The sequence below is a fragment of the Oncorhynchus clarkii genome, chromosome 19 (assembly GCF_045791955.1).
Source record: "Oncorhynchus clarkii lewisi isolate Uvic-CL-2024 chromosome 19, UVic_Ocla_1.0, whole genome shotgun sequence".
NCBI lineage: Eukaryota > Metazoa > Chordata > Actinopteri > Salmoniformes > Salmonidae > Oncorhynchus > Oncorhynchus clarkii.
Window position 1 is genome coordinate 44,867,624 of NC_092165.1, and position 24,671 is coordinate 44,892,294.

At 41.0% G+C, this 24,671-nt stretch overlaps 1 protein-coding gene across 6 annotated transcripts in view; it reads left to right on the forward strand.

The window, feature by feature from the left end:
• Window positions 1–3,690: 3,690 nt before the first annotated feature.
• LOC139375285 (NHS-like protein 3) overlaps window positions 3,691–24,671 on the forward strand; it is a 50,755-nt gene continuing 29,774 nt past the window's right edge. The window contains exons 1-3 of one of the 6 annotated variants that reach the window (XM_071116912.1): window positions 3,772–3,974; window positions 5,736–5,897; window positions 20,106–20,364. In XM_071116912.1, coding sequence (XP_070973013.1) covers window positions 20,130–20,364 — 235 coding nt within the window. In that variant the 5' untranslated portion in view covers window positions 3,772–3,974; window positions 5,736–5,897; window positions 20,106–20,129. Of the gene's footprint in view, window positions 3,975–4,751; window positions 4,844–5,735; window positions 5,898–20,105; window positions 20,365–24,671 lie in introns of those variants that run through there. The other 5 variants (XM_071116913.1, XM_071116911.1, XM_071116908.1 and 2 more) reach the window with 5 other exon arrangements.

A 24,671-nucleotide genomic window follows, 5' to 3' on the forward strand; every position in this document is an offset into this window, starting at 1 on the left:
TTGTAATCATTCTGATAGCTGTCAAAAAAAGAAGTTACACTTTATTCATTTTTTGTCAGAAGTATATCGTGCCAGTCTAAAAGTCTTATCTACACCAACAAGTGATAATGTAATCTTTGCATTATCACCCTACCCTTAGCTAACCCTAACCTTAACCATTTTAAATGGGACATCCCTTTGGTCAAGATCTGTTTCTTGCTTTGCTCTTAGGAAAATGGTGAAAGTGAAAGGAGTGATTTCTGGGGCAGTGTTAAGTGTGGAGGTGGAGCAATTAAAGTTGAAGATTCCCGGTGTGTGACGCCTGCCGTTTGGTGCAACGCAGACCTGTCATTGCCAACAAAGGGTATATAACAAAGTATTGAGATAAACTTTGGTTATTTACCAAATACTTATTTTACACCATAATTTGCAAATAAATTAATTAAAAAATCCTACAATGTGATTTTTTGGATTTATTTTTCTCATTTTGATGGTCATAGTTGAAGTGTAGCTATGATGAAAATTACAGGCCTCTCTCATCTTTTTAAGTGGGAGAACTTGCACAATTGGTGGCTGACTAAATACTTTTTTGCCCCACTGTACATTGTTTGTCTTCAGGAAGGCAGTGAGTTGCCGTGCAACAGCTTTTTCAATTTTTTTTGAGAGGAATGGAAGATTCAAAATAGGCAGATAGTTTTTATATTTTCTGGGTCAAGGTTTGGCTTTTTCAAGAGAGTTTTTTATTACTGCCACTTTTAGTGAGTTTGGTACACATCCGGTGGATAGAGAGCCGTTTATTATGTTCAACATAGGAGAGCCAAGCACAGGAAGCATTTTCTTTTTGTAAATTGAAATTTGCTATCGTAAATGTTAGCAACACCTCCGCCTTTGCGGGATGGACGGGGGATATGGTCACTAGTGTAACCAGGAGGTGAGGCATCATTTAACACAGTAAATTAATCTGGTTTAAGCCATGTTTCAGTCAGGCCAATCACATCAAGATTATGATCAGTGATTAGTTCATTGACTATAACTGCCTTCGAAGTGAGGGATCTAACATTAAGTAGCCCTATTTTGAGATGTGAGGTATCACGATCTCTTTCAATAATGGCAGGAATGGAGGTCTTTATCCTAGTGAGATTGCTAAGGCGAACACCGCCATGTTTAGTTTTGCCCAACCTAGGTCGAGGCACAGACAGGGTCTCAATGGGGATAGCTGAGCTGACTACACTGACTGTGCTAGTGGCAGACTCCACAAAGCTGGCAGGCTGGCTAACAGCCTGCTGCCTGGCCTGCACGCTATTTCATTGTGGAGTTAGAGGAGTTAGAGCCCTGTCTATGTTGGTAGATAAGATGAGAGCACCCCTCCAGCTAGGATGGAGTCCGTCACTCCTCAGCAGGCCAGGCTTGGTTCTGTTTGTGGCTGAGTCCCAGAAAGAGGGCCAATTATCTACAAATTCTATCTTTTGGGAGAGGCAGAAAACAGTTTTCAACCAGCGATTGAGTTGTGAGACTCTGCTGTAGAGCTCATCATTCCCCCGAACTGGGAGGGGGCCAGAGACAATTACTCGATGCCGACACATTTTTCTAGCTGCTGATTTACATGCGGAAGCTATGTTGCGCTTGGTGACCTCTGACTATTTCATCCTAACATCGTTGGTGCCGACGTGGATAACAATATCTCTACACTCGCCAGTTTTAGCTTTAGCCAGCACCATCTTCAGATTAGCCTTAACGTCGGTAGCCCTGCCCCTGGTAAACAGTGTATGATCGCTGGATGATTCGTTTTAAGTCTAATACTGCGGATAATGGAGTCGCCAATGACTAGGGTTTTCAATTTGTTAGAGATAATGGTGGGAAGCTTCGGCGTCTCAGACCCCGTAACGAGAGGAGTAGAGACAAGAGAAGGCTCGGCCTCAGACTCCGACTCGCTGCTTAATGGGGAAAACCGGTTGAAAGTTTCTGTCGGCTGAATGAACGACACCGGTTGAGCATTTCTACAGCATTTCCCTCCAGAAGTCATGAGAAAGTTGTCTGGCTGCAGCTATCCTCGCCGTAAGGCGATCATTCTCCTGTAAATTATGAGTACAGCGACTGCAATTAGAAGGCATCATGTTATTGTTATTTCTTAGCTTCGGCTGTTGGAGGCCCTGACGAACCATGTCCAGATAAAGAATCCGGAGTGAAAAAGGTGAATGAAAAAAAAAGTTGAGTGAGGGGAAAAACTAAAAATATAAACGGTAATTAAAAAGTAAAAACTGTAAAGTTGTCAGGTAGCAAAGTAAGGTTGGCAACAAAACGCAGGAAGCCGATTCTAGATTTAATTTTGGATTGGAGATGCTTAATGTGAGTCTGGAAGGAGAGTTACAGTCTAACCAGACACTTAGGTATTTGTAGTTGTCCACATATTCTAAGTCAGAACCGTCCAGAGTAGTGATGCAGGCGGGCAGGTGTGGGCAGCGATTGGTTGACGGAAGGAGAGTTGTATGGCATTGAAGCTCTTCTGGAGGTTTGTTAACACTGTGTCCAAAGAAGGGCCAGAAGTATACAAAATGGTGTCGTCTGCGTAGAGGTGGATCAGAGAATCACCAGCAGCATGAGCGACATCATTGATGTATACAGAGAAGAGAGTCAGCCTGAGAATTGAACCCTGTGGCACCCCCGTAGAGACTGCCAGAGGTCCGGACAACAGGCCCTCTGATTTGACACACTGAACTCTGTCTGAGAAGTAGTTGGTGAACCAGGCGATGGTCGGTGATCTGTTTGTTACCTTGGCTTTCAAAGACAGGTAGGGTAGGATAGATACAGGTCTGTAGCAGTTTGGGTCTAGAGTGTCTCTCCCTTTGAAGAGGGGGATGACCGCGGCAGCTTTCCAATCTTTGGGGATCTCAGAGAGAGGTTGAACAGGCTAGTACTAGGGGTTGCAACAATTTCGGCTGATAATTTTAGAAAGAGAGGGTCCAGATTGTCTAGCCCAGCTGATTTGTAGGGGTCCAGATTTTGCAGCTCTTTCAGAACATCAGCTATCTGGATTTGGGTGAAAGAGAAATGGGGAGGCTTGGGCATGTTGCTGTGGGGGGTGCAGGGCTGTTGACTGGGGTAGGGGTAGCCAGATGGAAAGCAAATGGAAAAATTGATTTATTGGTAGTGACAGTGTTTCCTAGCCTCAGTGCAGTGGGCAGCTGGGAGGAGGTGCTCTTATTCTCCATGGACTTTACATAATGATGGAGCTTCCATGGCTGCTCCTGTACCAAGTGGACCTAATGTCAGGACTGGTATTGCTGCTAGCCCTGGTATGGTTTTGAGACCTGTTCAGAAATCTTGACCTCATGAATGTGCTATGTCAAAGGATACTTTGACTGTGAATAAAGTTAACCTTACTAATGAAAGCTATGAAGTTATCTACACGACTTGTATTGTGGAAAGCAGAAATTGCAGGTTGAATTTATTATAATATATATATATATATTTAGTAGTACATAATTAGACAGACCATGATTTCTCGCACACTCCAGCACAGTAGGTGGCGGCATGCACCTTAACGTTTGTTTGCGGACCGCCATGATATCAAGGAAGAAGAAGTGCACATTAATCATTTGTAATGTTCAGCTACGAAGGATATTTTGCCCGCCACCAGGTGGCCGTCACAGCGCGCGGATATCAACATCATAGATCATCCCTGTCATTTTTTCACCTGTGCGCGCACTGCAGCCACAGATAGGACAGCACAAGACGCACGTATTGTGTAATTTGGGGGAAACCATTGGAGCGTTCGTGCGAAAAACCGATTAAGCCAGTTTGTGGAAAACAATTCTTGGAGTGTTTCGGTCAGCAGAAAATACCACTGTAGTCTCCTCCTGTGGCACATTTAGCGGAAATGCTTTACCTGGTGTTTCAGTTCGGACTGTGAACCACTTTGGAGAGCAACGCAGTGGAAGCGCTTCAAATGTAAAGCAGATGAGGCAAATCGGGATTTAAAAGTATTTAATCCAAAGGTAAACATATTTCGAATGAATGATTTTTTGCCGTCGTCTGCAGGCCATTTCTGTATGGCAAGTTTCTAATACTTTATAGTCAGTGTGTTATGTGTAGTGTAGCATGCTGAATTTGGCAGTTGTGTGATGAGGGGAACGTGAACTCACGTGTCATCATAATGTCATAACTTTTTTATGAGCTCTGACATATGCCGCGGTCAAATACTTGTTGGAACTAGGAAACTCTGAAATGTTCTAATGGTTGTAGCCTAGTTATACGCGTGCCGCGTCCAACGAATCAGCAAGCCGGACATTTCTTAGTTCCGACCAGCATATATATGAACGTGGCAATACTGATAAGTGTCATATATTTCATAACTTTCATCCTAAAGTTGAACTTTCCTACTAAACAATGAGGAAAATAAGATCTCAATGACGTATCAATATCTTGCCTGGACAACCAACGTTGAATTGCATTGAATTCTACAAAGGGGAGAAATAAGCATTTGAATCAGGAAAGTTTCCTCTCACGACCTCTACAAGCCAGAATGTTGAATACAATTCTATTTTAACATACTTTACAGCTTGGCCTTGTGGTTAGTCCTTTTGATGGTAGGAATGTCGCACAATCGGCTATATCAACAGGGAAGTATAATTACATAAACTTTTCAAAGGGCTGGCAGTGCAGTCATATTTCTATCACCTGAAGCATGTGCTGAACCATGGAAACACGTGCACGAGCTCAGCAAATCCTGCATGTATTTTTATGTTGTGGGCATGCTTCAGTTGATAGAAATTGGAATGCACTACAAGCGCTTCGAAAAGTTGATGTAATTATACTTTCCTGTGGATATATTGTCTCACATTCCTACCGCCAAAAGGACCAAACGGTAAAGTACATTAAAATATAATTTTATTACACTTTCTGGCTTGTAGAGGTCGTGAGAGGAAACGTTCCTGATTCAAATGCTTATTTCTCCCCTTTGTAGAATGCAATGCAATTCAACATAGGGTTTCCAGGCAAATCAAGATCATGCTTTTAGAACTATGTGAGGTGGGCCTAATTTGACATAGGCTACATGATTGGCAATCGGTGGTACAGTACAGGTACAGCCAACTTGGCATGCAGGGTCAGGGTGGTGGATAGCCTGGAGACCCAATGTTGAATTGCATTGGAACTGTCAAACAGACAGGTAAAAATACATATAATCTTAAACATGTTTTACGAAAGAGATATTTACAATGAAAGACATTTAGTTTTCTATTAATTATCTGAGCAGGACTCATGGACACTGACATAGCGCCAACCTACCTTACCATAACATTATCTCTCCCAGTCAATGGCCTCATGGCAGTCTGATACATGTATTTCCTATTTCCTTTATCTTGAGTGAAGATTATTTATTAACTTGACTGGAGATAACCTGACAGTCTCAGTTCTCGAGAGGGGACTTCTTCTGTTTGTAGACATACTGTACATTGCCTGGCCATGGACTTAGAACTGAAAGCTGCAAACAAAGTTGTTTTGACTGCAGATCAATTGTGAAATGAAACAGGACTCCAATTTATTCACATCTTTCTATGGATAAAGTCCTTTTGGAGACAAATTGGCCAGATTTCAGTCGTTTTAGACGTTGTCACATGATATGTCAGTTGCTTGTTTTGTCTCATTAATTTGATTGTGGACAACTAAAACCTGATAATTACCAGTAATTACCACTGCAGTCTGCTAATAAACATTGCCTATAGTTTATTTTGACAAAATTGTCCTGATAATTTCAGAACACCCCTCTCTAACCTCTGCCCCTGATGACTTCACCATGACTTCTGAACTGGAGTGGAGACAATATACTTTTGTTTAGGAAGGGTGTGTCCTGCACTGGTGTTTCTTCCTTCTCACTTGGCTGCCTGCCAAGCCAGGGCTTGTACCCATGGAGATAACAGGTGCCTTATGTAACCACAGATCCAGGGGGAGATTCCTCTGCACAACTAGGGCCCTGACCTTTCTTCCAGCATGGGACTTGACCTAGAAAAACTCAGGACCCTAGGAATAGAGGGATGAGGGCATGACAGATCAAGAGGATCTTAAGAGAGGAAGGATAGCTCAGTCTAGACAGTGGTTAGTGTTTGGGAGAACTCAGGGGAAAATGACCACAGTGACCAGTGGGGAGGAGGGCTAGTCAGTAGAACTTAGTTCACAGCAGTGTGGACAGATAACGTCTCAGTATTATGATGGGCTGTAGACATTCTAGCTTCAGCCTGGAATGGGCGACAGTCCCGTGAGTGTGGTGAAATCAGCAGTGACTCAGGTCTGTAGTGTAGTGAGGAGCCTCCTTTGTGTAGACAGAGTGGTAGACACTGTTTAATCAGTGGGATTGGTTTACTTACTCATCTGTAATCATTGAACCATTGATCAGCACTAATGGGAAATCCAATCAGTCAAAACATTAGCCACGCTAATGTGTGTGTGAGCGTGTGTCTCATGTTCTCAGGCCAACATTCCTAGGTCGGCGGACTGTGTTTCAGTAGTAGTAGCCAAACGGGACAGGCCTTCTTTTAGTAGCCTATTTAGGCACTCTGAAATGCCAAAACAGTTTACATAGAGAACATTTGCATTTGCCCACTGCTGGATTAGTCTGCTCTGTCTGCATGTCTGCTAACCCTATACCATCTAGTCCTTACTATAAGATTTCCCAGTCCTCTCACCCTACATAGTGCTTAGTGTATGGCAGTCTATGACTGAGTGAGTGAGTGTTATTGTGGTTGGGGCACAGAGGGCTTGTTTTGACTGGAGAGAACAGAGACTTCAGAGATGCCAGTGGCAGGAGAGGATGTTTTTTAAGCCACAGCTGTGTTTATCCCAGCAGGCACTAAGTCACTACTTCACCTCCCCTGGTTTTGTTCCCTCAGACCAGGGTCTTCATCCCCATAGATACAGAGGTCCAGGCTTAGGCCCACAGCAACACTTATATGAGGTCTAGAAATGGGCAGATTCAACAGCCCAGACTGAGAAACTCAAGAGTCTCTCACTATTGAAACATGTGAACAATATGAGAAAGTAATGAGGGGTACCGGTAACTTTAGCCTGTGCATAATTAGTTAAAAAACTTTATCTTACAATGGTATTCTCTTATGGCCCTTGCCATTATGTTTTTATGACTCTGGTTCCTAGGCTACTGTATACGTTCTCTGTCAGGCAGAAAGAGGGAGGTAGGTAGGTGGGTGGGGGAGAACAAGAGGGAGAGAGGGGGTGAAGGATATTTGGAAAGAGGAGTTCCTCAGTAATTATCAATCTCTCAGGAATGCAGGCTCTACTCTTAGACAAGCTGCTGCATGGCTACAGTGGCCCAACAGCACTCAGACTTGAACAGATCTGTCCACAGCTCCACATATTCACCCTTACAGCAACAATGACCCTGATTCACTGTCGACTGACCTCATTTCAGTTGGGTCTTATCCAACTCTTTATGTATGTTTAGTATTGGCATGTATTGTTGTGTTGAATTTATTTATATCAATATCCTGATCCACATATCCTTTATTATAGCAAACAGAAACTTAGGTAAGGTTTTGCCTCAAGAAAAATGCATATCTATATATTCTTGAAATACTAGCGTTCAAACTCACTGTCTCTTTAGAAGGCCATTTGTGTCTTGTCGGATGTTTAATGTTTTCTCTTTTCCACTAATTTTACAAAAGTCCATGGGAAGACCAGGAATTGTCCAGAGCCATGTGCATAAAATGCTTTTGAAAAAATGCATTGGGAAATGCATTGGGGAAAAAAATATGATTTGTTAACGCAATGTTCTGACATTTTCCTTGTACAACAATGTGTTTTGAGCTCTGATTTTTTTGTAACTTTGAGTGAAATCATCACATCGAAAAGAGGCACATTCCTTTGGTCTTACCCGCTGTCATTGCTTATTAATGTGACAATCCCAATTTCATTGGGTTGTTCCAGTTTTCCCCTAGTGGTGACTCACATACATCATGTACATACAGTTGATGTCGGAAGTTTACATACACTTAGGCTGGAGTCATTAAAACTCGTTTTTCCAAACACTACACAAATTTCTTGTTAACAGAACAATAGTTTTGGCAAGTCGGTTAGGACATCTATTTTGTGCATGACATAAGTAATTTTTCCAACAATTGTTTACAGACAGATTATTTCACTTATTCACTGCATTACAATTCCAGTGGGTCAGAAGTTTACATACACAAAGCTGACTGTGCCTTTTAACCTGCTTTGAAAATTCCAGAAAATGATGTCATGGCTTTAGATGCTTCTGATAGGCTAATTGACATCATTTGAGTTAATTGGAGGTGTACCTGTGGATATATTTCAAGGCCTACCATCAAACTCAGTGCCTCTTTGCTTGACATCATAGTACGCAAGAATAAACACCATGGGACCACGCAGCCATCATAACGCTCAGTAAGGAGACGCGTTCTGTCTTCTAGAGATGAACATACTTTGGTGCGAAAAGTGCAAATCAATCCCAGACAGCAAAGGACCTTGTGAAGATGCTGGAGGAAACCGGTACAAAAGTATCTATATCCACAGTAAAACGAGTTCTATATCGACATAACCTGAAAGGCCGCTTAGTAAGGAAGAATCCACTGCTCCAAAACCGCCATAAAAAAGCGGTTTGCAACTGCACATGGAGACAAACATGGTACTTTTTTGGAGAAATGTCCTCTGGTCTGATGAAACCGTGAAGCAATGGGGTGGCAGCATCATGTTGTGGGGGTGCTTTGCTGCAGGAGGCACTGGTGCACTTCACAAAATAGATGGATTCATGAGGATGGAAAATGTTGTGGATATATTGAAGCAACATCTCAAGACATCAATCAGGAAGTTAAAGCTTGGTCGCAAATGGGTCTTCCAAATGGACAATGACCCCAAGCATACTTCCAAAGTTGTGGCAAAATGGCTTAAGGACAACAAAGTCAAGGTATTAGAGTGGCCATCACAAAGCCCTGACCTCAATCCTATAGAAAATTTGTGGGCAGAACTGAAAAAGCGTGTGCAAGCAAGGAGGCCTACAAACCTGACTCCGTTACACCAGCTCTGTCAGGAGGAATGGGCCCAACTTATTGTGGGAATCTTGTGGAAGGCTAACTGAAACGTTTAACCCAAGTTAAACAATTTAAAGGCAATGCTACCAAATACTAATTGAGTGTATGTCAACTTCTGACCCATTGGGAAAGTGATGAAAGAGATTAAAGCTGAAATAAATCATTCTCTCAACTATTATTCTGACATTTCACATTCTTAAAATAAAGTGGTGATCCTAGCTGACCTAAGACAGGGAATTTTTACTAGGATTAAATGTCAGGAATTGTGTAAAACTGAGTTTAAATGTATTTGGCTAAGGTGTATGTAAACTTCCGACTTCAACTGTACACCGCGCCTCTGGTTCAGAACGTGCATGTGTTCTAATCACCTGCCTCTCTGTAGAATGCCCTTCACTTGAGTGGTTCTGCTCTTCTTTATTTGATAATGCCCACAGAATAGAGGCATACCCTGATTTATGAAATATCAGTACTAGAGGTCGACCGATTTATGATTTTTCAACGCCGATACCGATACCGATTATTGGAGGACCGAAAAAAGCCGATACCGGTTAATTGGACGATAAAAATAATTTTTTTAAAGTATTTATTTATAATAATGACAATTACAACAATACTGAATGAACACTTATTTTAACTTAATATAATACATAAATAAAAATCTATTTAGCCTCAAATAAATAATGAAACATGTTCAATTTGGTTTAAATAATGCAAAAACAAAGTGTTGGAGAAGTAAAAGTGCAATATGTGCCATGTAAAAAAGCTAACGCTTAAGTTCCTTGCTCAGAACATGAGAACATATGAAAGTTGGTGGTTCCTTTTAATATGAGACTTCAATATTCCCAGGTAAGAAGTTTTAGGTTGTAGTTATTATAGTATTTATAGGACTATTTCTCTCTATACCATTTGTATTTCATATACCTTTGACTATTGGATGTTCTTATAGGCACTATAGTATTGCCAGTGTAACATTATAGCTTCCGTCCCTCTCCTTGCCCCTCCCTGGGCTCAAATCAGGAACACATCGACAACAGCCACACTCGAAGCAGCGTTACCCATCGCTCCACAAAAGCTGTGGCCCGTGCAGAGCAAGGGGAATAACTACTCCAAGTCTCAGAGCGAGGGACGTTTGAAACGCTATTAGCGCGCACCCCGCTAACTAGCTAGCCATTTCACATCGGTTACACCAGCCATTAGGCTGATAGGCTTGAAGTCACAAACAGCGCTGTGCTTGCGAAGAGCTGCTGGCAAAACGCACGAAAGTGCTGTTTGAATGAATGCTTACGAGCCTGCTGCTGCCTACCATCGCTCAGTCAGACTGCTCTATCAAATCATAGACTTAATTATAACATAACACACAGAAATACGAGCCTTTGGTCATTAATATGGTAGAATCCGGAAACTGTCATTTCAAAAACAAAACGTTTATTATTTTAGTGAAATACGGAAACGTTCGGTATTTTATCTAACGGGTGGCATCCCTAAGTCTAAATATTCTTGTTACATTGCACAACCTTCAATGTTATGTCATAATTATGTAAAATTCTGGCAAATTAGTTCGCAATGAGCCAGGCTGCCCAAACTGTTGTATATACCCTGACTCTGCGTGCAATGAACGCAAGAGAAGTGACACAATTTCATCTGGTTAATATTTCATTTAGCAATATTAACTAATTAATTAATTAAATGTAGCTAAATAAGCAGGTTTAAAAATATATACTTCTGTGTATTGATTTTAAGAAAGGCATTGGTGTTTATGGTTAGGTACAGTCATCCAACGATTGTGCTTTTTTCGCAAATACGCATTTGTTAAATCATCCCCCAGCGTTGCATCGATTATATGCAATGCGGGACACGCTAGTTGATGATATTACTAGTTTAACTAGTGATTGATTGATTGATTTGTTTTTATAAGATAACTTTAATGCTAGCTAGCAACTTACCTTGGCTTCTACTGCATTCGCGTAACAGGCAGTCTCCTCGTGGAGTGCAATGGAATCAGATGGTTAGAGCGTTGGACTAGTTAACTGTACGGTTGCAAGATTGCATCCCCCGAGCAGACAAGGTGAAAATCTGTCGTTCTGCCCCTGAACGAGGCAGTTAACCCACCGTTCCTAGGCCGTCATTAAAAATAAGAATGTGTTCTTAACTGACTTGCCTAGTTAAATATATATATATTTTTTTTAATCGGCAAAATCGGTGCCCAAAAATACCGATTTCCGATTGCTATGAAAACTTGAAATCGGCCCTAATTAATCGGCCATTTCGATTAATCGGTTGACCTCTGATCAATCAGTACCGTAAAGCCACCTTTCACATGAGTAAAATGTCGACACTTAATCATTTATTACAGCAGCACGCGCCATTATTTCACATAATGTTCACTCTATTCAAAACTGTACATGGGCAGTTCCATCAAAAGCGGCCCATGAGCACCAACATGTGAAGCTCATAGCAGCATATCATATTGGGTGTCAAATTAAAGCTGAGTCTATATTTTTAGGAAATGAAGGCATAGATACATTTTTCAAACATTTTCCATCTAAGGAATATGGCATAACTTAATGCTTTGACAAGTTCACAGAAGTAAAAAACGTGTGAATCCGTTACCAAATTGGTAACAGAATTACCCCAAAAGTGTAACGGAATTACTGCAACTGAGTTGGCTACAATGGTCACAAACACAGTTGGTTCACTTGCTCCTGTCCTCCCTTCCATGGCATACTGTTATGTTCAGCTCACAACTATTTTCTTTGTCTTTCTGTTGTCTGGTGGGCAAACCAAGAGTGTTAAAACAGCCTAAATCTTGACAACTCCTCCCTCTCTCTCTCCAGTTAATATCACCTCTCCCAGCTCTTACTGACACCTACCCATAAGCCCCCTCTTTCCATTTACTATAATCAACATCCTCACCCACTGAGCACCAACTAACACCAGACCTCCATTGATGTTGAAAATGTGTAAAAATTTGGTCAGTTCACCCTGGCCTTGATGTTAACGTCCACAGACAGACCGGACTGGACCTATCATAGACATGTTTCACAAGTTTGCATAGCACAAGTACAGTACATCGAGTAGAATACAGTACTGTACAGTGAGTTGAGCACAGTAGTCCAATACACTAGTACAGTATATCTACTGTACTGAACTACTGAGCTGTGCTGTGCTGTGATGTCCAAAGTTGTGAAACATGATGAGAATAATTATGCATTTCTGTGTCGTAAAGATCAGGGACCCATGATGTAATTCCATTACAGTAATTCCGTTAAATCCACTAAACCAAAATATATATATTTTTAAACTCAAGATGCCATGTCATAGCTGACAACCCATATTTTTTATTTGAATTCTGAGCAGATATTGTAAGAATTTTTGGAGAATGTGGTTGCATAAAACACTGAGGGAGATTTTACCGTAATTCTGTCACCAAAGTTTGCATCTGCACAGTTCTTCCACTAAATTAGTTAAAAAATAAAAATAAAAATAAAATTATTAAATGTAGTCCTTGTGCATAGAGTTTGCTTTGTTAAACTTTGAAATCAATGGTTTTGGTTTGGCATACATTTTCAAGTGAAAAAATCTGAGTAAAAGTGTAATTCCCTTATCATGGAATTGCCCACATTATACTACCCTAAGAAGACATTGGGTTTGAGGGGGGATCTATGTCCCACACTGATCTCTGAAGGTGGACTAAATGTTGACTAGAACCTTGAACACTGCTCTGCCACTTTAAATCCCGGTGTCCAGACTTGGAGGTAAATGTGAATGTGCTCTTGTTTAAACTAAGCTATACTCACTCTTTAAACAAAGGTGTCTGTTTCACTGCCACACCCTCCTGTCTTTGACTTGTCCCCACGGGCGCATTTACCAGCCAGGTTTGCTTCCTCACCCTGAGTCACTTTTGCAACAACTCCTGTAGTGTAAACTTATTCCAATCTTCACTTGCACAATACTATGACATTAATATACAGATTGTATATCCCTGCCACAGCAGGGAGGGTGTATGATATTTATGCCTCTATCATTCTCACTCAATATTCACGATTTAAATCATAATAAATATTTAATCATGGTAGCATCCACATTAATGAAGTTTTCAGAAACATATTATATTCTTATTTAAAATAAAATGAACTCTAAAATGACAGAGTACATGATTTACCATTCATTTATATTGGGCACAACAAGGGACTAGATCAAGTGCATGAATTTCTAAATGGTAAAAGAGACATGAAAAACCCTTATACAAAAGGAGGCACTGTACTGCCGCCTCATAAAGCATTTGATCTTAAATCCAATACTGAAGTATAGAACCAAATTCAAAGTTTTAGCGTCACTGTCCAAATAAATACATAGGGGAGTGTACAAAGTACTGTGTGGGTCTGATGTTTTCTTCAGGCAAAGCAGGTGCCAGTGTCTTAACTCCCCAGGCTTACTCATATAAAACTGGAGACCTACATATCCCATGGAATTTATGCTCTGGCAGCTTCATTAAATAATACCCGCAAAACACACGTCTTAATGTCAACAGTGAAGAGGCGACTCCGGGATGCTGGCCTTCTAGGCGGAGTTCCTCTGTCCAGTGTCATATTAATCTTTTATTTTGTATCTTTTATTTTTATTGGCAGGTCTGAGATATGCCTTTTTATTTGCAACTCTGCCTAGAAGGCCAGCATCCCGGAGTCACCTTTTCACTGTTGACGTTGAGACTGGTGTTTTGCGGGTACTATTTAATGAAGCTGCCTGTTGAGGACTTGTGAGGCGTCTGTTTCTCAAACTAGACACTCTAATGTACTTGTCCTCTTGCTCAGTTGTGCACTGGGGCTTCCCACTCCTCTTTCTATTCTGGTTAGGGCCAGTTTGCTCTGTTCTGTGAAGAGAGTAGTATACAGCATTGTACGAGATCTTCAGTTTCTTAGCAATTTCTTGCATGGAATAGCCGTCCTTTCTCAGAACAAGAATAGACTGACGACTTTCAGAAGAAAGTTCTTTGTTTCTGGCCATTTTGAGCCTGTAATCGAACGCACAAATGCTGATGCTCCAGATACTCAACAGATACTACTATTGTAGCTGCAAGTCTCTTGGGGTATGTCTCTATAAGCTTGGCACATCTAGCCACTGGGGTTTTTTCCCATTCTTCAAGGCAAAACTGCTCCAGCTCCTTCAAGTTGGATGGCTTCTGCTTGTGTACAGCAATCTTTAAGTCATACCACATATACTCAATTGGATTGAGGTCTGGGCTTTGATTAGGCCATTCCAAGACATTTAAATGTTTCCCCTTAAACCACTCGAGTGTTGCTTTAGCAGTATGCTTAGGGCCATTGTCCTGCTGGAAGGTGAACCTCTGTCCCAGTCTCAAATCTCTGGAAGACTGAAACAGGTTTCCCTCAAGAATTTCCCTGTATTTAGCGCCATCCATCATTCCCTCAATTCTGACCAGTTTCCCAGTCCCTGCCGATGGAAAAACATCCCCACAGCATGATGCTGCCACCACCATGCATCACTTTGGGGATGGTGTTCTCGGGATGATGCGAGGTGTTGGGTTTGCACCAGACATAGTGTTTTCCTTGATGGCCAAAAAGCTACATTTTAGTCTCATCTTACCAGAGTACCTTCTTCCATATGTTTGGGGAGTCTCCTACATGCCTTTTGGTGAATGCCAATCATGTTTGATTATTTTTTTCTGGACACTCTTCCGTAAAGCCCTGCTCTGTGGAGTGTACGGCTTAAAGTGGTCCTATGGACAAGATACTCCAATCTCCGCTCAGGAGCTTTGCAGCTTCTTCAGGGTTATCTTTGGTCTATTTGTTGCCTCTCTGATTAATGCCCTCCTTCCCTGGTCCGTGAGTTTTGGTGGGCGGCCCTCTCTTGGCAGGTTTGTTGTGGTGAAATATTGGATTTAATGGTGCTCCGTGGGATGTTCAAAGTTTCTGATATTTTTTTTAACCCAACCCTGATCTGTACTTCTCCACAACTTTGTCCCTGACCTGTTTGGAGAGCTCATTGGTCTTCATAGTGCCGCTTGCTTGGTGGTGCCCCTTACTTGGTGATGTTGCAGACTCTGCGGACAGGGATCATGTGACAGATCATGTGACTTTTAGATTGCACACAGGTGGACTTTATTTAACTAATTATGTGACTTCTGAAGGTAATTGGTTGCACCAGATCTTATTTCGGGGCTTCATAGCAAAGGGGGTGAATACATATGCATGCACCACTTTTCAGTTTTTTATTTTTTAGAATTTTTTAAAACAAGTTATTTTTTTCACTTCACCAATTTGGACTATTTTGTGTATGTCCATTACATGAAATCCAAATAAAAATCAATTTAAATTACAGGTTGTAATGCAACAAAATAGGAAAAACGCCAAGGGGGGTGAATACTTTTGCAAGGCACTGTATGTATGTACATTTAGTTATTTTGCTGCTGTTTAGTACTGTTCAGGAGATGATTCTCTTGGTTGATGTAAAAGCACCACATCTATTGTGAGGGAAATGTAAACGGCATGTCAGAGCACAGGCCTGCTTCAGTAGCATTGGGCTGGAAAACCACAGCAGAAGCCAATGGTGTGTGTGGCTGCAGTTAAATAAATAGTCCCAATGTTTATACCTTCAAGGAATTCTCAAGGAACTTCTGTCCTTAAACCTCTTTTTGTTGGTATTATTATGTGTGTATTGTTTGTGTTTCAACACCCAGCCACCATTGAGATGTGTGGTTAGGAGTCCTACAATTACCGTGCCAATGAAGCAACTGTGTAATTTTGGTAGGGGAAACTTTGTGAGAATTTTATTTTCCTGATCCTTAATTTGTGTGTGTGTGAGAAAGAGGGTCTCTTAGGCATATTCTGAACAATTTAGTTGGGAAGTTACCAAAGTGCTCTGTTGTATGCTTAGGCAAATATTTATTTATCTATGGAAGGCCATGCATCAAATACGAGCAAATCAATCACAGCTACAGCATTGTGCTAGATGCACTGGAATTATATACAATGTTGTCATGAATGTTGTGATTGTTGCTCTGATTTGTAGCACCTTCTCATTTTGAAATGCATGATCCATTGTTGGACCTAACTTAATCTTGTGTAATGTGTGCAAATTAGGGTTGGGTGTATCCAGATTTCCATATCTTCATACCATGCCTGTGCCGTCCCGTAATATAAGGTATTACCGACAGTGTTCAAAAGGGTAGTATTTTTTGCGGAGGAGTATTTCTGTCTGTAAAAAAGCTCTTCTGTGGGGAAAAAATAATTCTGATTGGCTGGGCCTGGCTCCCCAGTGAGTGCACCCATGGCTGCACCCCTGCCCAGACATGTGAAATCCATAGATTACGGCCTAATGAATTTATTTAAATTGACTGATTTCCATATATGAACTGTAAATCAGTAAAATCTTTGAAATCGTTGCATGTTGCGTCTATAATTTTGTTCACTATAGACAGCACAGCAGGGATCTTAATCCAGGAGGGGATTATCTCTGCTGCTCTTACCAACGCTAGCAAGTTAGCAAAACCCAATCTTAGTGAATTTAATAGTTATAAGAGATATAGCTGGCAAACAGTAGTGAATTTCGTTCAAGTGTAACTTGATCACCTCACTTAAGTTGCACTGCAGGAGTGACTCACCTCACAAAGCTTCCGTTTTGCTCATTGTGCTTCTTTGTAAACAAACACATGTGACTGGCTGTTTGTGCCAGTAGACGCAACATGCAACAATAAACGCAACATGCAACAATTTCAAGTACTTTACTGAGTTACAGCGAATAAGGAAATCAGTCAATTTAAATAAATTCATTAGGCCCTAATCTATGGATTTCACATGACTGGGAATACAGATATGCTGCTGTTTGTCCCAGATACTGTTTATTTTACATTTTTAAGTAGGGGTGTGGATCAGAAAACCAGTCGGTATCTGGTGTGACCACCCTTTGCCTCATGCAGTGCGACACATCTCTTTTGCATAGAGTTTATTAGGCTGTTGATTGTGGCCTGTGGACTGTTGTCCCACTGATCTTTAATGGCTGTGTGAAGTTGCTGGATATTGGCGGGAACTGGCACAGATCCTTGCGACATCTGGCTGTACATTATCATGCTGAAACATGAGGTGATCGCGGCGGATGAATTGCACGACAATGGGCCTCAGGATCGCGTCACGCTATCTCTGTGCAATCAAATTGCCATCGATAAAATGCAATTGTGTTCGTTGCCCATAGCTTATGCCTGCCCAAACCGCCACCATGGGGCAATGTTCCCAATGTTGACATCAGAAAATCGCTCGCCCACTCGACGCCATACACGTGGTTTGCAGTTGCGAGGGCAGTTGGATTTACTGCCAAGTTCTCTAAAATTGCATTGGAGGCAGCTTATTGTAGAGAAATGTACATTCAGTTCTCTGGCAACAGAGACCAAATACTTATTTTCCACCATAATTTGCAAATAAATTCATTAAAAATCCTACAATGTGATTTTCTGGAATTTCTTTTCTCATTTTGTCTGTCATAGTTGAAGTGTACCTATGATGAAAATTACAGACCTCTCTCATCTTTAAGTGGGAAAACTTGCACAATTGGTGGCTGACTAAATACTTTTTTGCCCCACTGTATGCAACAGTTTGGGCCGCCTAATTTGCCAGAATATTACGTAATTATGACATAACATTGAAGGTTGTGCAATGTAACAGGAATATTTAGACTTATGAATGCCACCCGTTAGATAAAATACGAAACGGTTCCGTATTTCACTGAAAGAATAAACGTCTTGTTTTCGAGATGATCGTTTCCGGATTCGGCCATATTAATGACCTAAGGCTCGTATTTCTGTGTGTTATCAAGTTATAACTAAGTCTATGATTTGACAGAGCAGTCTGACTGAGCGATGGTAGGCACCAGCAGGCTCGTAAGCATTCATTCAAACAGCACTTTTGTGCGTTTGCCAGCAGCTGTTTATGACTTCAAGCCTATCAACTCCCGAGATTAGGCTGGTGTAACCGATGTCAAATGGCTAGCCAGTTAGCGGGGTGCGCGCTAATAGCGTTTCAAACATTGTTCCCCGTGCTCTGCATGGGTAACACTGCTTCGAGGGTGGCACTTGTCGTTGTTTTCCTGGTTCGAGCCCAGGTAGGAGTGAGGAGAGGGACGGAAGCTGTTCTGTTACACTGGCAATACTAAAGTGCCTATAAGAACATCCAATAGTCAAAGGTTAATGAAATACAAATGGTATAGAGAGAAATAGTCCTATAATTCATATAATAACTACAACCTAAAACTTCTTACCTGGGAATATTGAAGACTCATGTTAAAAGGAAACACCAGCTTTCATATGTTCTCATGTTCTGAGCAAGGAACTTAAACGTTAGCTTTCTTACATGGCACATATTGCACTTTTACTTTCTTCTCCAACACTTTGTTTTTAGATTATTTAAACCAAATTGAACGTTTCATTATTTATTTGAGGCCAAATAGATTTTATTGATGTATTATATATATTAAGTTAAAATAAGTGTTCATTCAGTATTGTTGTAATTGTCATTATTACAAATTTAAAAAATGTAAATCGTCCGATTAACCGGTATCTGCTTTTTTGGTCCTCCAATAATCGGTATCGGCGTTGAAAAATCATAATCGGTCGACCTCTAGCCCCAACCCCAGTGAAAATGTGTGTACTTCATTTTGAGAAGCAGGAAGTCATTGGTTTGTTATCAGGTAACCATGGTGTGATGTGAGTCAGTTCCTTGCTACCAGACTGAACCAAACATTTATCAATCAAATTAGACAAATTTACACTCCTGAGCTCTTCTCCAGCCATCCTTTTGATTATGTCACTGAACATCCATGGGAAAGTAAACCATTTCCTATTAAGACATTCATGTGATATGAGCTTGTCTCTCTTGACATTCCTTGTGAAATGCTCTGCTTGGGATAGCAGAGCCAAGCAGTACTGTGGTGTTAGTTCAGTGATGGTCACTGTCTGTCTGGGTGGGTGGGGATGATGTTCCCCATATTCCTCCATTTAAGAGCATTTGGAGATTCCAGTGGTTGAGTGCTGACATTCCTCTAGGAGATTGGAGTGATTAATGGTTAATTTATGACCAGTGTGAGGGGTGTCTGGCAGCCTGCATCTGCTGCAATCATTTAGCTAGTGTTTTAGAGCCAAACCAGGGCCTTAGTTACAGTACACTACATCTCATCCTAAATCTTTCAATACTTTAAAAGGACATTTTGATAATGGAGCTCTGTTAGAGAAGAGCCCTATTATGATAATTTTGAGACCCATCTTAGAGAGGGATTGCAGAGGCCAAAGGCTCCTCCTGGACATTTTGGCATTAGGGATGGATGGCAGTAGAGGGGCATCTTGCCAAGACTCAGTGATTTGGGGATTTTTATGTGTTGGTTGCATGTCTCAAACACACAGATTATCTCTGAATAATTGACACTTGGCTGATATGCTTTGCATGTACTGTAACTTAGATGGAGTCATATCTTGCTCTATTGAGATACCTGCCTTAGAGGAAATAAGTTTGGCAGGGCGGAAGAGGGATGGAAGAGAGGGAGGGTGATGAGCTCATTGTGTCAGGGTGTTGAGATGGAGCCAAATAAAGACAATAAGAGACAGCGGGAAAGAAAGTGAGCTAGTGTTGGAGATCGAGACGGTTAGTTCTCTGGTAATGTGTGTGTGTGTTTCTGGATGTGTGTGTGTGTCTGTGTGTGTGTGGCTTCGGGTGGGGCACTGTGCATTATGACTACATGTTCAGGAATGAAGGGAGCAGTGCCAATTCTTTGCAGAGGCAGTGAAGTTTGGTTGAGAAGCAGGCAAGATGGGTCTGAGTAGGCTGGTTGTGTGGTCTGGGCTCTGCTCCCCCACACCCTAACACAGAGAGGGGCATGATCAAAAGAGTTGAAGTCGATTTAAACCAATGGTGCAATGCTTGGGTACTATTGATGTAGCAATTGGAATGGACAATGGAAAAGTATTTATGCAAATGTTTTCCTTAAATGAGTGGAATAGCTAGGATTTGGTTACATAAATATGTTTCTATAATTGACTCCCTCTCTTTTCTCCTTCTCTCTCTCTCTAAGGGAGTAGGTGCAGTGTGAGGTGGGATGTCTGGCCGTGAGTCTGTGGGAGACTTGATCCCCCAGGACGTTGCGGAGGTGTTTGCCCATGAGAGGCAAACCAAAGGGGGCCGTAGGAAGAAGCGTGGGGGCTCCCTGGGTCGGGCCTTCAGCTGGTTCAAGGGAAAGAAAAAGAAGGAGGTCAAAGCTAACGGACAGATCCAGGACTTTCATTCAGTTGGTCCAAAGACTGGCAAGATCTCCCCACAGGGCCACAGCCATGGTAAGAACAACCTAACATGTTATCCACTATGTGGAGCAGGTTGGCGTTTATTGGGATGAGTCTTGTTCTTGAGGAAGAACTGAGCGATTTCCGCTAGATGGGCCAGCTGCAAAGTCCAAAGTTGGCTATATTGTAAAAATGTATGAAAGAAAAATTAGATTTTTGGTCTTAATTTAGGGTTAGGCATTAGGGTTAGCAATGTGGTTAGGGTTAGGTTTAAAATGGCGTTTATGATGTTGTGGCTGTGCCAGCTAGTAACCACTGCAGAGCTGCCTCCAGAACAAGATTCATGATGAAAAACATTAACCCACCTATGTGGATCCTCACTCTCCACTATGTGATTGACTATGTTTTAACATTGTTTAGCAATCAAAATATGTTTACTGATATCTCTCTTTCTAGACTGTATGTGGCTCAGAGGATATGGCACAGACTGTAGCTTGCTGTTTGTGAACCAGGTTGTTTGTTTATTGATATCATTTCAAGTGGGGCTAGGTAGCTATAGTCTAGTCTCTGGATTGTGGTGTTGGGTGTTCAGAAACAGTTCAATATATTGGTCTTGCACACCAAAGCATGTTTGCTCTCTGGAGGACAATTTCTGACTCGCCAGCTACCCTTTGACCTCCCCAGACATTGTTTGCCGTGAATAACTCTTGTCAGTCCTGTTCTGAGATACCCAACCAACCTCCAGCAGTGTTCAGGTTGCAGACAGGTCCAGATTCCAAACTGTCAAACATTGACGTAGACTCATAGAAGGGATGAAATATGGCTCACTTACTTACGTTTGGTCATACAGAAATATACATATGTTAAGACATACAGAAATGTACGTTTAGACATAGAGAAACTTACACAAGTTAAGACAAAGAAATATACACACATTTAGACATAGAGAAATTAATAGCTTATTCACATAGAATGCTCTTCAATCAGAGGCACCGCGATGAGATTGAAAATTACATAGCTATATATGAGAGAATGTTGAACTATATCAGTAATTCCTTGTTTAGTCAGTGTACTGTATCGCGTGGTATTGCCACGTTTTTGGTTAAGATGTTTTCAATGATTAAGAGTCGCTGTAAGTACCAGCTTGACTTTCATTCCTGCTAAATGTAATGTTTGGAAAATCACCCCAACAATCTAAATGATGCAAGCAGCACAACACAGAAGCACAAACACACACAGGCCAACACTTTTGTTTTCTTTGGGAGCCCATTTGTTAATTGTCATTTATTTCCGCTCTTGCAAGAGCACAATAGCACTGCTCGGTTTAGTAAGAGCTGTTTTATGTTTGTTTATCTGTCGGTTCTAGTGTAGTCTTGGCTAATTGCTCCAAAATAGTGCCTAGGGATTAGTGCTTTTTGAGGTCGCTTCGGTTAGATCATGAAAAAAATAATCGTGTTTATTTAAATGTTTTTTATTTTTATGAAATCCATTATGAAAAAATGACTTAAATTATTTTAGAGCTTTCCTCAGCCATCATCAGTCTTTTTCCTGACACTGACAGTGTGTTGAATAGTGTAACACAGAATGAAACAATTAATAAGAGCCCCATGATGGTAGTGAATATACATTACTGCTTATCCAGTGGCATAAAGTACTTAAGTTGTACATTAAAGTAATTTTACTTAAGTAATTTTTGGGGGTATCTATAATCTACTATTTATATTTGACAACTTTTACTTTTACTTCACTACATTCTTAAAGAAAATAATGTACTTTTTACTCCATACATTTTACCTGACACCCAAAAGTACTCGTTACATTTTGAATGCTTAGCAGGACAGGAAAATGTACCATTTCACACACTTATCAATACAGCACATTGTCATCCCTTCTCTCTGATCTGGCGGACTCACTAAACACAAAATGCATCTTTTGTAAATCATGTCTGAGTGTGGGAGTGCGCCCCTGACCATCCATACATTTTAAAAACAAGAAAATGGTGCCATCTGCTTTGCTTAATAGAAGGAATTTTAAATGATTTATACTTCTACTTTTACTTTTGATACTTAAGTATATTTAGAACCAAATACTTTTAGACTTTTACTCAAGTAGTATTTTACTAGGTGACTTTTACTTGAGTAACTTTCAATTAAGGTATCTTTACTTTAACTCAAGTATGACAATTGAGTACTTTTTCTACCACTGTGCTTATCACATATCAACAATAATTGATTCACATTTCTTAGTTTACTTTAAGAAAATATTTAAATTGTGTATATTACTTAGTTTTTATTAGATGTCTTTATTATTTGTCCATTCCTTAGTCATCATCTCCTGCTCATGCAGTAGCAGCCAGCCAGACTGGCTGTAATGTTATTTATGTGCTCCCCATTGAACAAGTCATCCTATATAGCTAAACTAGTAGCTAGCTGGCTGACAATTATTTTACTAGTTCTTCAAAGTAGATGAGGCATACTTTCAAGACTGCTTATTGCCAACTACCACAACTATCAATTGGGTAGAGCTACCTCACGAGCTGTCTCTATCCCTCTCGTCGTTGTGTAAATTTCCTCTCTCATGAGGTCTCATATATTTTAGGTTGAAAATAACTCAAATGGTATGTGTGTACCCACCTTGGCCTACAACTACAACTTCTAATCAGCCCAGCGTCCCACATAGTACTTGACAAAAAATGTATTGTGAATCATTTGATTTCTCTCTAGAGAAATGTCGCGTTAAGCTCACAAAAAACTAAATGGTTTTCAAGTAATTGACCCGACTTCAGTTAATTAGTTGTTTAATTAACCGAAAGCCCCCCCCGACATTTTGGTTAATCACTCAACACTACTCCATAGACCTTGGCCCGTATCCATAAAGCATCTCAAAAAAGGTCACAGGAATTATGTTAAAACCTGTTTTAAGACAAAAAAAACTCCCAGCTCAGAGTAGGTTATATTAGGATGTTAAGACACTGCCGAGACAAACTCTGAGCCAGGAGTAAAATCAACTCATAAAAGTTTATCTGAGCTGGTAATCACGACAGTTTGAGGTACCACAAAGGAAAGATAGTGGTGATGCTCATTAACGTTGCAAATGATGGGGAATAACCAATCGCAATGAGGCATCGGCAGGTGTGAACTCTATAACACGGTTCAGACAACCACAGTGAATGTGACTGTACATCAAATGTTGCAATGGTAAAACATTTGATATAATTTTCGCCAGACATGATCACTTTGCCTTCTCTTAATTATCGCCTAATATGTTGACATACATAACCTTATTTTTTTTAACCAATTCTGCTGGTTGTTAAAAGCAGAGTTTTGACAATATTACCATTATATCTGCTAAGAGTTCTGTGAGAGAATGTAAACTGTGAGCGGGGGAGATAAGGTATTTCTCCCCTGCCAAGGTCAGCACGGGCTACCTCCCACATTGTGCATAGCAGGGCACAGGCCTCCCCTGAAAGATTTTCCTCAGTTTTCCCTCATATCTCTTTGAATCCAGTTCAGAGTGCGCATAGTGTTCCCATTTGGGTTTACCAGTAGGTGGGGCTACTAATTGAATGGACTGCTCTCCAATGGTGTACAACTGTAACACCTGGAAATGTGATATAATGTTTACCTGTCTGGTGAAGGAGAATTAGAAGTGAATTTGATACATTTACTCACCTTTTGAAACACTTAATTGATTCAGTATGGGTGTGAGTGGCTTACCCACTGATGCAGCCGTAATGAGAGGTAGGCCACAAAGCTTCCCTTCAGGTTATATATATCATCATAAACTAGGAAGTATTCATTATTCTATATTCATTATATTCCAGATGTTATTTTGCAAGCCAAGGCATTGAGCCCTCAGCCATGAACACGTGGTGTGTTCTGTGTTTGCGCTGGCAAGTCACTCCAAAAGGCAGTCTGCTTTTACCAACAGCGTGACTGGCTCAAATAAGAAAGCAACTGACGATTCTATGAGAAAACATCCAGAGGCATAGTACCAGGCATCAGATACTGAAATGCTCCTGGAAAAGCTCACAATAAATTCCTGCAGGTTAACCATATTAAAATGAATGCCAGCTCATTCTGATGGTGATTCACAGTGATACCAGAGAGGATGGGGCCCATCACCCACCCCACCTCAGCCTGGCCTGGGCAGAGGGCTGCTGTTGGTATGCGCCTAGTTAATTAAAGCCCCAGCCAGAACAGTTACAGTAAGTAGGAACAAGGGGTTCTGTTTCTTATGACCCAACCTCCCTTCACATAGATCCCTCCCTCCTCACCCTACTATGAATGAGATGAAATAGGTTTCTATCAGAGATCAGTGTCTGGCTGGGGATTGTGCGTGTTGGTGTGTCCAAACAATGC